Source organism: Myotis myotis, unplaced genomic scaffold, assembly GCF_014108235.1.
Source record: "Myotis myotis isolate mMyoMyo1 unplaced genomic scaffold, mMyoMyo1.p scaffold_m19_p_12, whole genome shotgun sequence".
NCBI lineage: Eukaryota > Metazoa > Chordata > Mammalia > Chiroptera > Vespertilionidae > Myotis > Myotis myotis.
Genome location: NW_023416316.1, coordinates 17,223,520 through 17,236,568, shown reverse-complemented (window position 1 = coordinate 17,236,568; position 13,049 = coordinate 17,223,520). Strand labels below are relative to the sequence as shown.

General features: G+C 49.0%; 1 protein-coding gene across 6 annotated transcripts in view; it reads left to right on the top strand.

Annotated features, from left to right (window-relative positions):
- Window positions 1-13,049, top strand: part of PALM2AKAP2 (PALM2 and AKAP2 fusion) — a 377,089-nt gene that overhangs the window by 340,507 nt on the left and 23,533 nt on the right. For 5 of the 6 annotated variants that reach the window (XM_036330053.1, XM_036330056.1, XM_036330055.1 and 2 more), the window contains one exon: window positions 7,337-9,725. In XM_036330053.1, the coding sequence (XP_036185946.1) occupies window positions 7,337-9,725 (2,389 nt within the window). Of the gene's footprint in view, window positions 1-21; window positions 130-7,336; window positions 9,726-13,049 lie in introns of those variants that run through there. The other variant, XM_036330058.1, reaches the window with a different exon arrangement.

Genomic DNA, 13,049 nt, shown 5'->3' with positions numbered 1-13,049 from the left:
GCCAGCTGTGACATCACAGTCTTCAGTCCCAGGCTCAGCAGGAATGTGTCCAGCCGAGCCAGTGCGCCGGAATCTGTCCGGAAAAGAGGCAGTTCTGACGGGCCGGTTGAGGTGCTCGCTCTGGGCAGGGTAAGCCGAGTCTGCTGACTTATCTTGCGGCCTTTTCTCTCTCATCTGGAAGGAGGGGTTTCCTTTGGAGGCTGAGGAGTCGGGATTGCAGTGCTGTGCTGTGGAGTCCTTTCCTGCTAGAGAAAGAGTGGGCAGCTGAGGTCACACTGGCCACTAGCATCTCTTTTTTTTTTTTTCCAAATCTTGTAAAACTCCAGCTTTCATGCTAAAGGGCAAAGAGGAAGCGCCTCACTTTCATGCAGTGCGTGCAAAGATATGTCAGCTGTGGCAGATGATGCTTTGAAGGTGGTGTGTGAGTGTGTCTGTGAAAGTGTGTGTGTGTGTGTGTGTGTGTGTGTGTGTGTGTGTGTCTGAGTGTCCTTTTCCAGAGCAGAGCCAAGTGACCCAGTGATTCTGATCGCTGGTTTTCGAGTCAGCGCGTTGTATTTAGTCTGCAACTAGCCTTCAGCTCCATGTTGTGGAGGTCTCCAGGTTCCCAGTGACTTCGGCTCTTTGGGGAGTGTGTGTGCCTGTCTGCTCTCGGGGGGCCTCATCGGCGCTGTTTGTATGGACAGAGTCACTGTGGACAAAGCCTTAACCAGAAGCTTCTGGCACCGTCTTCTCCTTTCTCCTGGCTCTCTGCCTCAATGTAGTGAAACTCTGCCGGGCCCACAGTGGTTGGCTTGTTTTGTTTTTTAGCTTTTGCGCTCTGCCGTTACTAGTTGGCCAGGCATCAACCCAAGATCCTGAACTATCTTAAAACCAAGAGGGACGCAGCTTAGTTATTTAGAGCCAAAGCTGGGCTTGCTTTTGCTTTCAGCAGAATCCGTTACCCTAGGAATGCCAGGCTGCAGGGGCCAGCGTTGCCTCCGTGGCCTTGATCCTGGTTTATCTGGAGGTCGGGACTGCCCTGCCAGGTAGTCTCACAGCGGAAAGGCCTTTGGGGAGAAGAGCCTCTGGGGACCCCTCGGTAGAGCACAGCGTGTATCACGTTGAGGAGAAAGCAAAGGCTGTCTTTTGTGGAGCTGAATTGCAGCATCTCTCGCCTCGTGTCAGGGAGCCCCCGAGTCCTCCCTGCGGTTCTCAATCACTCCTGTCGGGAGTGGACCGCCAAGGAACCGAAAGAAACACGCCTTTCACCGGTGGCTGCAGGAAGGCCACGGTTTCCTTCCTTTCCTCCCCTCCCCACCTCTCACCCCCATCACACACACCATCTTCAGTTTCTTTCACAGAAAGCCCGAGCTGTAAATGTGCTAATCAAACAACACCTTAACATGTTCCAGATGTGCAGCCTGCCATGTGAGCCGGTGACTTTTCAGCGGGGCTGAGGGTTGCTATTCATCAGGCAGGCTGTGGTGCCGGGGAAACGCCGTTATGGTACAAATGGGCCGTTTGCCTTCACCAGGAGAGCGAGGCAAGACATAGGCGAGCCTTGTTTCCAGTGAAAGGGGTTTTCAGACGTTTTTTTATCTTGACTTCAAGCCTGTACCTGAGGCATAAGCCGGGGAGAATAGCAGGGTGGTGCCTGCCATGTTGACCAACGTCATGGGAGCGCTGGGGAAGAGAGGCTGGGTCTGTAGGGACTGGAACTGTCCTTGTCACTTTGGGCTATAATGGCTTCAAGGCAAGAGATCAGTGGGAGGGAAACCAGAAGGCTTTGTTAGTATTTTGTGCCCTTAAAGGGGGGGTTGGGGGGGGGGGGGTGGAGGCGTCACAGTTAACCTGAGGCTGCCTGGTCTAAATTTAGCCTGTAACTCAGTGGTTCTCAACCTTCCTAATGCCGCGACCCTTTAATACAGTTCCTCATGTGGTGACCCCCAACCATAAAATTATTTTCATTGCTACTTCATAACTGTAATTTTGCTACTGTTATGAATCGTAATGTAAATACCTGATATGCAGGATGTATTTTCATTGTTACAAATTAAAGATAATTAAAGCATAGTGATTAATCACAAAAACAATATAATTATATACGTGTTTTTCGATGGTCTTAGGCGACCCCTGTGAAAGGGTCATTTGACCCCCAAAGGGGCCACGACCCACAGGTTGAGAACCACTGCTGTAGCTAGTCTGGAGTGCTTGGGGTCTTAAGTCTGCCCCCCATCAGCCAGTAGGGTCTCTGTCCTTCTTGGGATGTGGCTGGGCTCCGGCTTCCCATGATCAACACAGCCCCTGGTCCCACAGCGGGGAAACAGCGCTGCTGGGGATGGAAGCGGAAAAGCCGGCCTAGAACTGGAATGTGGCCCAGGTTATCACCTCTACCCTCCACTTCCTGGTATGAAGGCTTCGCCTGAAGCAAGTCAGGTCATTCTCAGACATTCCTACTCTGTTGTGTCTATAGGGGCGGGTGGAAGGGGCCCACTCAGACTCCCAGCTCCTTCCCCAGCCCGCCCCCAGCCTGCAGTCTTCAGCAGGGGCCGCGGTGGGGGGCAGAGCTGTGCAGGCCAGCTACCGAGGACCACTGGCGCTCCCAGCTCCTTCATAAACTCCTCTCAGCCTACACAACTGGCACCATGGCACAGGGTTGGAATTTTCTTTCCCGGTGCTATACAATGCTTCCTGTGCCCTCTGCGGCTTGCTCTCTTGATGTGAATTGGCACTCCAAGGCAGTAAGCTCTTTGCTGCAAAGAGGGGACCGCCTCAGAGCCCCGGAACCTCCCAGGACTCCCAGGACCTCCCGTGGCCCCAGGCACAGGGCTTGTCACTCTGCACGTTCTCCTGCTGGCTTATCCTTGCAGGAATGCACTTTGACCTCTGTAGCCTCTGTGCTCCCCTCCCACATTCCTCAGGTCCCCTGGGTGTGAGGACCTGTCTCTCTCAGACCTCCTGCCTTTGCAGCTCTACCCTGCTTCCCTCAAGGCTGTTGAGGTTCAGCAGACCTAAGTTGGCATCTTGCAAGCAGGTGTCTGAGCATCATCCATCACCCAGGTTGTACCCCCTCCTCCCATCGCCTTGGTGATGGAACGTCAGTCCTGTCAGTACCATTCTAAAGCCTGCCTCGCATAGCCAGTGTTGCTCTGTGTACTAAAAACCCAACTTAGGAAAAAGAGGGAGGGAAGAAGGGATAGAGACACTATCTGGCTTCACAGCTGTGAGGAAGTTTTATTTCACAGCCATGTCTCTGTTCCCAGGCCAAGAGTGAGTGTATTTTTGGTGGAACTTAAAAATAACTGGATGAAAGGATCAGGTCACCTATTACCTGGGGGAAAGCGTTTCTAATTTAAATATTGTGCCGTTAGAGGAAGTAATCTGGGTTATTCAGAGTGTGGAAACCTGGTTGCACAGAGAGCGCCTGATGTTTGAATAATTTGGGTCACACTGCAGGAGCCGAAGAGGTCGAAGTTGGTAACAGACATTGTCAAGAGGTAACGGCCAGCGTGTGATGGGCAAGTTGGGGAGCTGAGAACACAGCAGGCATGAGTAGCAGCTTCAGCTTCATGCTTGTCCTTCTAGTGAAGGACATCTTCCTGGTGTCCCCGGGGCCCAGCCAGATCTGCGAAGGAAAATGCATTCTTCTTTCTGTCCTGATGCTCCCAGCGGTAGGCCCCCGGGAACCCTGTGGGGGAAGAGCACCCTGCTGGCCACCGCCCCAGCTGGCCAGGTGTTGGGACCTGATGAATTTTCTGTGCAAACTAAACAGGCTTCTAGAATCTCACCCGTGCCGTGGGCTCTGTGGTCCAGGGAAGGAGTCCCAGCCTTTTTCCACGGTATCTGTTGCGATGACTGGGATTTTAATATTTTGTCATCAGAGCAAGGGGGAGGGGGACCTGCCTCAAAGGCCAGTCCAGAGGGCCAAGTCCCTGGACTGAAAGGGAAGTCAGCACCCCGTTTCTAGCTGGAGGGTCCTGCAGGTAGAGCAGAAGGAAGAAGCTGACACTAATCTCCAGGGAGCCTGTCTCTGGCCAGTTCTGAATAAAGAGAAGAAAGGGGTCTTTGATGCCAAGTCATGAGTCTCACATGACTTCTAGAGAGTCAAGTGTGCAAATGGTCACCCAGAAAGCCAAGTGCATGGTCTTTAAAGCCATCCGCCTGGCATTTTCCCTGTTGTTTGGAAGCCACCTGTCACTGAGCATACCTCTGGAAGCACTAGGCTAGGAAGGACTGGCCTTCAGATCCTGGCTGTGCCTCTTACTGGCCAGGCGATCCTGGGAAAAATCCTGGACGTCTCTAAATCTCTTGTTCTAATGTTTGTTTTGTTTAAGTAGAATTTTTAAAGTTATTATTGATTTGAGAGAGAGGAAGGAAAAGGGAGAGAGAAAGAAGCATCAATGATGAGAGAGAATCATTGATAGGCTGCCTCCTGCACGCCCCCTACTGGGCATGTGTCCTGACCAGGAATTGAACTGGGGGCCTCTTGGTTTATGGGTTGACGCTCAACCACTGAACCACGCCGTCTGGGAGCTTTACATAATTATTAAACAAACACATTAGGGTCAGCAATGGCAGCTTTAGACGCAACCTGGCGACCAGGTTGTAGTAAAAGTGAAACAGGGCCATCAAAGGGTCTGGGCTGCCTGTCACTACTTGAGCCAATTAAGCAGAGACAGGGTTGATCATGTCTGAACGTTTATTCCAATAATGCCGGCAGTATGAGAGCGGCAGGTTACTTCGAATATCTGCTCTGCGCCGCTTCCCCCCAAAAGCCAGCTGCTTATGTTGGGTAGAAGGACAAAACTTACATGGGGAAGCAGGCAACAGGAATAAGAATAGGTATGTATTAGATCAAATTCTGGCGCTCATGCAGACATTTATTAAATACACGTTTGTAAAAGTACATATAAAAGTACTGTCTCTAACCTCAAAGAAGTCTCAGCTCTGGTATAGACGCTACTCATAGAAAGTTGGAAAATATGTCCAATCCACACATTGGAACACCATCGTTTCCTAACATTTCATTATGCTAATTGACAAGCCATTAATTTCACAAATGGAAATTCATTTCTCACCTTAATTATGCCAATTAGCAAAGCCTCAGGGGGTCCTGTGGGAGTTAAAGAGAGCTCAACTACTGGAGGAAGGAAGCCGCCTCCTGGGAACATGGAATTCCAGATTAGATCCTGCTTGACCACTATTGGCACGTATATTCCCGATGAGGATGGCTGTCTGCTCCTGGAATAGAATTTAAACTAATTTCAGACACACACACACACACACACACACACACACACACAGCTGCATGGCATTGTCTCTGCCCAAGTATTTTAAAGTAAATGGTAGAGTAGACATCCTGACCAGCTGACAGCTATTCTGGGAAGGCAGGTATCATGTGCCACGCTGTGAGGGCCGCACCTGAAGTGTGAGCAGGGACAGCCAGTGATTCCCCACGGGTCCCTTACCACCCTAGGTTTTCTCTGACCTTTGAAAAAGTCCAGTTTGGTGGTTCTTTCATGTCTTCTTGTTTTTGTTTTGTTTTGATTGGGGCATAGTTTATTCCAGAAAGGATTTTCCAGTCCATTGATTGAATATGTATTTTCTCTGAATCTGGAATCAGGTTCACATTATCTGAAGCACGGAGAAAATTCTGGTCTTTCTGATCTTCAAAGGGAGCAATAAGCATTTGTTGGTTTAAACAAGACAGCATTTAATGATGTCAGCCCAGACTCCTGCCAAATTCGGACTGTGGGATTTCTAGCCCATTTTCATTTACCTGTGTAGTCACCGGTGGCTTTAATCACACCAGGCTATCTTGCATGAAGGCAGATTCTTCCTGCTGAGAACAGAACTCAGGAATTTGCTCTTTTGTCGGGCTCTGGGACCTCTGATGCATGATTGTGAATCAGTACTGCAGAGCTGTTTATTTCTTGGAAGTATTTCTACCCTGATCAGGGTTTAGAGCTTGGAGCTGCTGCTCCCTGAAGAGGATGGAAGGGTCTGGAAGGACTTTCTAAATTGATACCTGTCTTCCCAGAATAGCTGTCAGCTGGTCAGGATGTCTTATGGAAAGAAAAGGAAGAGGCGGGGCGCAAGTAACTGGCAGAAAAGAGAGCCTCTATCCCGTTCACACCCTCCAGTGTCTCAATATAGACTTTTAAATGAGTTGGAAAAGAACCATCTCCCATTACACAGGGACTGCAAACTTTGGCCTTAACCAATATTAGCATCGTAAAAGTCTCCGTGGGATACATCACAGAAGACCTAGCGAATAGACTTCATGATTTCTGACTGAAAGGCGAAGGTAGTCTTTTGACACTGCAGAAATGTGCTGTGGAATTTTGCATTGGAACGGTTGTTGCTAGTTCAGAAAGTATGCCTTGGAAAGAACTGTTGTCATTTTTAAGTTCTAAGGTTAAGAAAGCTGTCAGGGCATCTGCTCGTCCTCTGTCAAACACTGAACTGTGGCGTGTGTCCAGGACAAAGAGGCATGCTGATGTGAGGAGTCAAACAAGTGTTCGTGGGAAATGTGGTGGAGGAGGGCTCAGGCACTGCTGTCTACAGGAGAGCAATGTGGGCAAGGCTTTTACTTCTCCCGACTAGAATGGTTGTATTGCATTTGGCAGAGAATCATATGATTTCAAGGTTTGTTCGTGTAGGAGGACTTTCTTTTTACAGTTGGGGACACACAAATACTGCTGTTACATTTGTGCAATAATTTGCTGTGACTGTTTTGCAAGACTGGTACAATTGCTATAGAATGTCTTGTACTTTAGAAGATATTTGAGTGTGTCTTCAAATGATCTGAGCCCTAATTTACATTTTTTAAACTTAAATTTATCTAAGTTTTTATTTTTAAAGTAAGTTCTTATTGATTTGAGAGAGAGAGAGGAAGGGAGAGGGCTAGAGGGGTAGAAACATCGATGAGGGAGAGACATCGATCGGCCGCCTCTTGCACGCCCCACACTGGGGATGGAGCCCACAACCTGGGCATGTGCCCTGAGCAGGGATTGAACTGGGGACCTCTTGGCTCATGGGTTGGCACTCAACCACTGAGCCACGCTGGCCAGGCCCTAATTTACTTTTAAATTAAAAAACAAAAATGGGCCTAGCATAGATTGAACATTCTCTGGACGCCTGGTAAACAAAAGGGAATCTGTGAAATGGACAGGGGTAGGTACTGTCACCACCACAACGTGAGCGTGTGGAGCCTTGTTGGAAGGGAAGTCTCCATTCAAAAGGACTTGTCATTGTTGCTTCAGTGTCCCTTCCTATTAGTTACTCGTTAATTTCTCAGTCACATCCATAAGAGATGTGGTGTCTAACCCTGCTTTTCCTTTCCTCTTTATTCCAGAAGCCTCCCCAGCTCTCCGAGGATGATATCTGGCTAAACCACGAGAGGGACAACTGTAGTGCCAACCCCCTGGATGCTGTGATCAGCCCTCTTCCCTCAAATCACAAAAACATGGAAATTGAGGTCTCTGTTGCAGAATGTAAAAGTGTTCCTGGAATCACCTCTGCTCCACATTCCATGGACCACCCCTCCCCTTTCTACTCGCCCCCCCACAATGGCCTCCTCGCTGATCACCACGAATCTCTGGATAATGATGTGGCCAGTGAGATCCGATATCTAGACGAGGTGCTGGAGGCCAACTGCTGCGATTCATCTGCGGACGGAACTTACAACGGCACATCCTCCCCGGAGCCTGGCGCAGCCATCCTGGTGGGCAGCCCGAGCCCACCTGCCCACACCGCCGTCCAGCCAGAACCCACTGAGAGAGCAGCCGGCAGGCAGGTGCCTCCTCACATTGAGCTCAGTAAAAGCAACTCTGACACCATGGCGGAGGGCGACAGAGCCAACGGCCACTCCCCTGACCAGCCCAGAGATCTGCTGGGGGACAGCCTGCAGGCACCCGTGAGCCCCAGCTCCTCCACCAGCTCGTGGTGCTCGTCCCGAGATGGGGAGTTCACGCTCACCACGCTGAAGAAGGAAGCCAAGTTTGAGCTGCGTGCCTTCCACGAGGACAAGAAGCCCTCCAAGCTCTTTGAGGACGACGAGAAAGAACAGTACTGTGTCCGAAAAGTGAGGCCTACGGAAGAGATCCTGGAGCTGGAGAAGGAAAGGCGAGAACTCATCCGGAGTCAGGCCATGAAGAAGAATCCTGGCATCGCGGCCAAATGGTGGAATCCGCCCCAGGAAAAATCCATCGAGGAGCAGCTGGACGAGGAACATCTGGAGTCGCACAAAAAGTACAAGGAGCGCAAGGAGCGCAGGGCGCAGCAGGAGCAGTTGCTGCTGCAGCAGCAGCCCTCGCCGCAGCTCTGCACAGCCCCCGCCTCCGCTCGGGAACCTTCCGGCATGACCGCAAAGACGAAGGAGGACATCGTCACAGAGCAGATCGATTTCTCTGCTGCTCGCAAACAGTTCCAGCTCATGGAGAATTCCAGGCAACCATTGGCCAAGGGCCAGAGTAACCCCAGGCTCTTCTCCATCAAGCCCTTCTATAGGCCTCTGGGTTCAATCAACTCAGACAAGCCACTGACCATCTCAAGACCAGCTTCCCTCGGGGGTCCTGCAGAAGACGGTGGCACATCGGCGGCCAAGGGGCAGAAAGCCCCCTGTGCCCTGGAGAGCCAGCCTCCGGGAGGAGGCCAGGGCAGCGCAGCTCCTCAGGGGAAGGAAGGGCCCTACAGTGAGCCCTCCAAACGCGGGCCCCTGTCCAAACTGTGGGCAGAGGACGGAGAGTTCACAAGTGCCAGGGCCGTCCTCACCGTGGTCAAGGATGACGACCCTGGGATTTTGGATCAGTTTTCCAGGTCTGTCAATGTCTCTCTGACCCAGGAGGAGCTTGACTCTGGTTTGGATGAGTTGTCAGTGAGGTCCCAGGACACCACTGTCCTGGAGACCCTGTCCAATGATTTCAGCATGGACAACATCAGTGACAGCGGGGCCTCCAACGAAACAGCTAACGCCCTCCAGGAAAATTCACTGGCTGATTTTTCTCTGCCCCAGACTCCCCAAACCGACAACCCCTCAGAAGGCCGAGGAGAAGGCGTCTCCAAGTCCTTTAGTGATCATGGTTTCTACTCCCCTTCGTCCACGCTGGGAGACTCTCCGTCGGTTGATGACCCCTTGGAATACCAGGCTGGTCTCCTGGTTCAAAATGCCATTCAACAAGCCATAGCCGAGCAAGTGGATAGAGCTGGTTCTGGAACCAGCAAGGGTGGAGCAGAACAGCAGAGACCCAAAGCAACTCTGGAGGAAGCCGGGACTGGGGCTCCTCGCTCCGAGAAGCCTCAGAGCATGTTTGAACCACCTCAGGTGTCCTCTCCTGTTCAAGAGAAAAGGGATGTATTACCAAAGACCCTGCCTGCCGAAGACAGGGTGCTCAGGGAACGGGGACCCGCCTCCCCACCGCCCGCGGTGCAGCCCAGTGGCCCGATAAACATGGAGGAGACCAGACCAGAAGGGAGCTATTTCAGCAAGTACTCGGAGGCCGCAGAGCTAAGAAGCACAGCCTCGCTCCTGGCCACTCAAGAGTCTGACGTGATGGTGGGGCCCTTCAAGCTGAGGTCAAGGAAGCAGCGGACTTTGTCCATGATCGAGGAAGAGATCCGAGCAGCCCAGGAGAGGGAAGAGGAGCTGAAGAGGCAGAGACAAGTCTTGCAGAGCACCCAGAGCTCCAGGGCAAAGAACGCCTTGTCGCTGCCCTCCCGGACATCGTGCTACAAAACCGCCCCGGGTAAGTGAAGCGCCGCACACAGAGGCGGGTGTTACCGGTTGATTTCAGCTTTCAGGTATCTATGTGGATTCTCCTCTGTGCGTGGCTGGAATAAGTGTCCAGGCTACACAAGCACGGGGACTTCAGCATTTGGTTCATGCTACGGGAGTGTCAGAGCGTCCTCTGGAGGAATCCTGAGCCTGGATGGTGTGAGCCGTTCCCCAGAGGAATGGAACGCAGTAGGTCTGTCTCATTATTCTGCTCTGGTCTTGGTTTAGTGCAGAGGATTGTTCTTTTTTATTTGAAGGGGCTGCTTCTTGGCAATGGGAGTGTGACTGTGTGGGACCCACGTGGACCGTTGGAGTCAACAGCTTGACCCTTAGTGTCTGTAGTTAAATCAACCCATCTGATTTGGGGGATGTGCTCTACTAACCCCTTCTGATGCGAGGTCCCTTTCCAACAATGACAGTCATGACTTGGTGTTGCAGAGTGACCCAGAGAAGATGCTTTTGTCCGTCTTCTATATGATTGGCTTTGCTTTTCATCCTCACAAAGCAATTACTTTGGAATTAGGGGTGGTCTCACCTATTCATGTTCTATGATCCATTTAGAGAAGCTGAGTTGCTAGATAAAAAGGCAGGTCTTTCATCCCCTCTCATTGCCTGGGTAGACCCTTTCTTGAATACTTTGTGTAGATGTTTGATGCTAATGATACGGTAATTGTTATTGCTACCATTATGAGTAACAATATAGACCAGTAGCTTTTATTTCCCATTTGGATATGATGACAATTGGAGACCCACACATCCTATCATGGAGAGATGCTGCAGGCAGTGTGGCCTCAGCTAGTCTGTGAGGTGTTTGTTATGGGACTGTGCTGACTTAAATACGGACAGTGAGAGTAAGTTCTGGAAACTCTTGGAGCAATTTGATATTGTCCTCAAATCCAAGTGTGGGACTTTGTAGTTTTAAAAAGTATTGGCCCGAAATAGACTGGGGAGGAGAAAACTGTTTCTTCACCAGAAATAATTTAGAAGTATTACCCTAATGTGTATTTTAAATCTTTGTTGTTGAAAGTGTTATATATGTCTGCTTTTATCCCGCATTGACCTCTTCTAACAGTCCTTCCAACTCTTAATCCTATCTTGACACTTGGCTTCCATCAAATCTACAATGATGCAAGGGAACTCTTTTTGTTAATAATTTTCAACCAAAAGAAAAGTTCCCAAGTTTGAATATCTTTTTTATTCTGAACGATTTGGGAGAGATCTATGTTTTTGCTTTTAGTTTCCCTCTTTCAAAGATGGAGGATGATAAGGTGTCTATTTTTAAAAGGATATAGTCATTTCCAAAGAACAATTATTAGAACAAACATCTGGAAGTTTTATCTTACTGGTTCTGATGTGCTGTTTAAAGGAAGGAAGAAGTTCTACATAAATAGGGTTTGTGTTACATTTGTTCATACAGAGGTGAACAAGGCAGTTCCTGCCTTTGGGGAACTTAGAGTTCAGGAAGAAAAACAACCCCAAACAGGGGTGGAAATTTCATGGCAGAGAAGCACGGAGACCCTTGGGAGCACACAACACAGAAGACCACCTCAGTGGGGAGAAGGGAAGTCTTCCTTTCTTGGGAAACTTCTCCACTTTGAGCTGAGGGAGAACTCAGGTTCAGGGGGTGCAGGAAATTATTCCAGGAACAATTTCTGTAGGAAAAGCACCTATCGAGGCCCCAAAGGAATAGAGAACATGGCACATTTGAGGTGTTTCTAGAAGGTCTGGGTGGGTTGGAGGAAGAAATCTAAAACAAAGCAAAATTGATTGGAGCCAGACAACATTTAGGTTTTAGATGTTATACTTTATCCCTTGGCCGGTCGGAAGCCAAGGAGGACTTTCAGAAGGGTAGTTATCTCCACACAGCTCCAAGCTGTCCTGCCTTCATGCATGAACTGATGGACTCGAGGTCTTCCTGCTTTTTAGTGAGTTCGTTCCCCCGGCTTCTATTGAGCTCTTCCTCTGAGTGAGCACTTCTGAAGTCATGCCGCCAACTCGACGAATGACATGTGTTAGGTGAGAGGCCATGCTCCCAAGAAAGAACACACGTGCGCCTCCTGCGCCTGGTACTTAGAAGTAGAACGTAAAGGAAGTGCTCCGGCAGGTGTGCAAGCCTGATTTGAAGGTGTAACCCACTCACTGCTGGAAGACTCCCTTGAGGAGGGAGTCTGGGAGGACAACCCAAACATTGTATTGAAGTTAACAGTGTAGACCTTTTCAAACGTCTTTTCAAATTTAGGGTGTCAGCAGACAGTTCTCACGTTAGTGCTGTAGTCTATTATTAGGTTTCCTGGTTTCACTTCCAACTTCTAGACATGACAGAGAAACCCAGTTACCTCAGTGAATAGTTTAGGGCCGTGTTCGGCAAGCTGCTGCTCGCGAGCCACATGCAGCTCTTTGGCCCCTTGAGTGTGGCTCTTCCTAAGCCTTAGGAGTACCCTAATTAAGTTAATAACAATGTACCTACCTATATAGTTTAAGTTTAAAAAATTGGACTCTCAAAAGAAATTTCAATCGTTGTCCTGTTGATATTTGGCTCTGTTGACTAATGAGTTTGCCAACCACTGGTTTAGGGGTGTGTTTTTTTTCGGTTTGCTTTTTTTTTTTTTTTTTTTTAAGTTTAGTTTTTGAAATAGTTTCTGTTTTCATGCCAGATGTTAATTTGATCTACCAAGTCAGAGAAGTTGCCAGATAAGGGGGACATTATTGAGCGTGGTAAAGGAGAAGGTGTGGTATTGAGTCCCATAACTTAGAGCGGCCATCTCTTTTAATATGTGGAAAGATGAGATAGTGATATACATATTATAAAAATAAAATTTCCAAGCAGTTTGAACTTCTGTTATCAGTTTGAATCACAATGCACATGTGATGATTGTTGCACTATTATAAAGATTATTGGCTGGGTCTCTTTTCTTTCCCCGTTGTTATCTTCAAATATCAAAGGAAAAGTCCTAGAAAGAAAAGAAAAAAAAAGTTGATGTCAGCACAATATTCACGAAGCAGAGCTTGGTGACTCGTTCCATGTGTAATATCCCAGTGAGGGATATGTCTGCTGCTGTATTTCCTGGACATTCTCTGGTGACACAGCCTAATCATGGCTATGACTTACCAAGACCTTAAAGCTGTGACCTATGCTAGTTATTTCACACACATTTTCTGTTTAATCCCACAACAAGCCTCTGAGATTTAACACAAATTATCCAAACCCTTGAAGCCAGATATATTCAGATTTCTTATTTTATTTTAGAAAATCCATAAAAATGTATATTCTGTTATTTAGAAAAGCAATGCAATG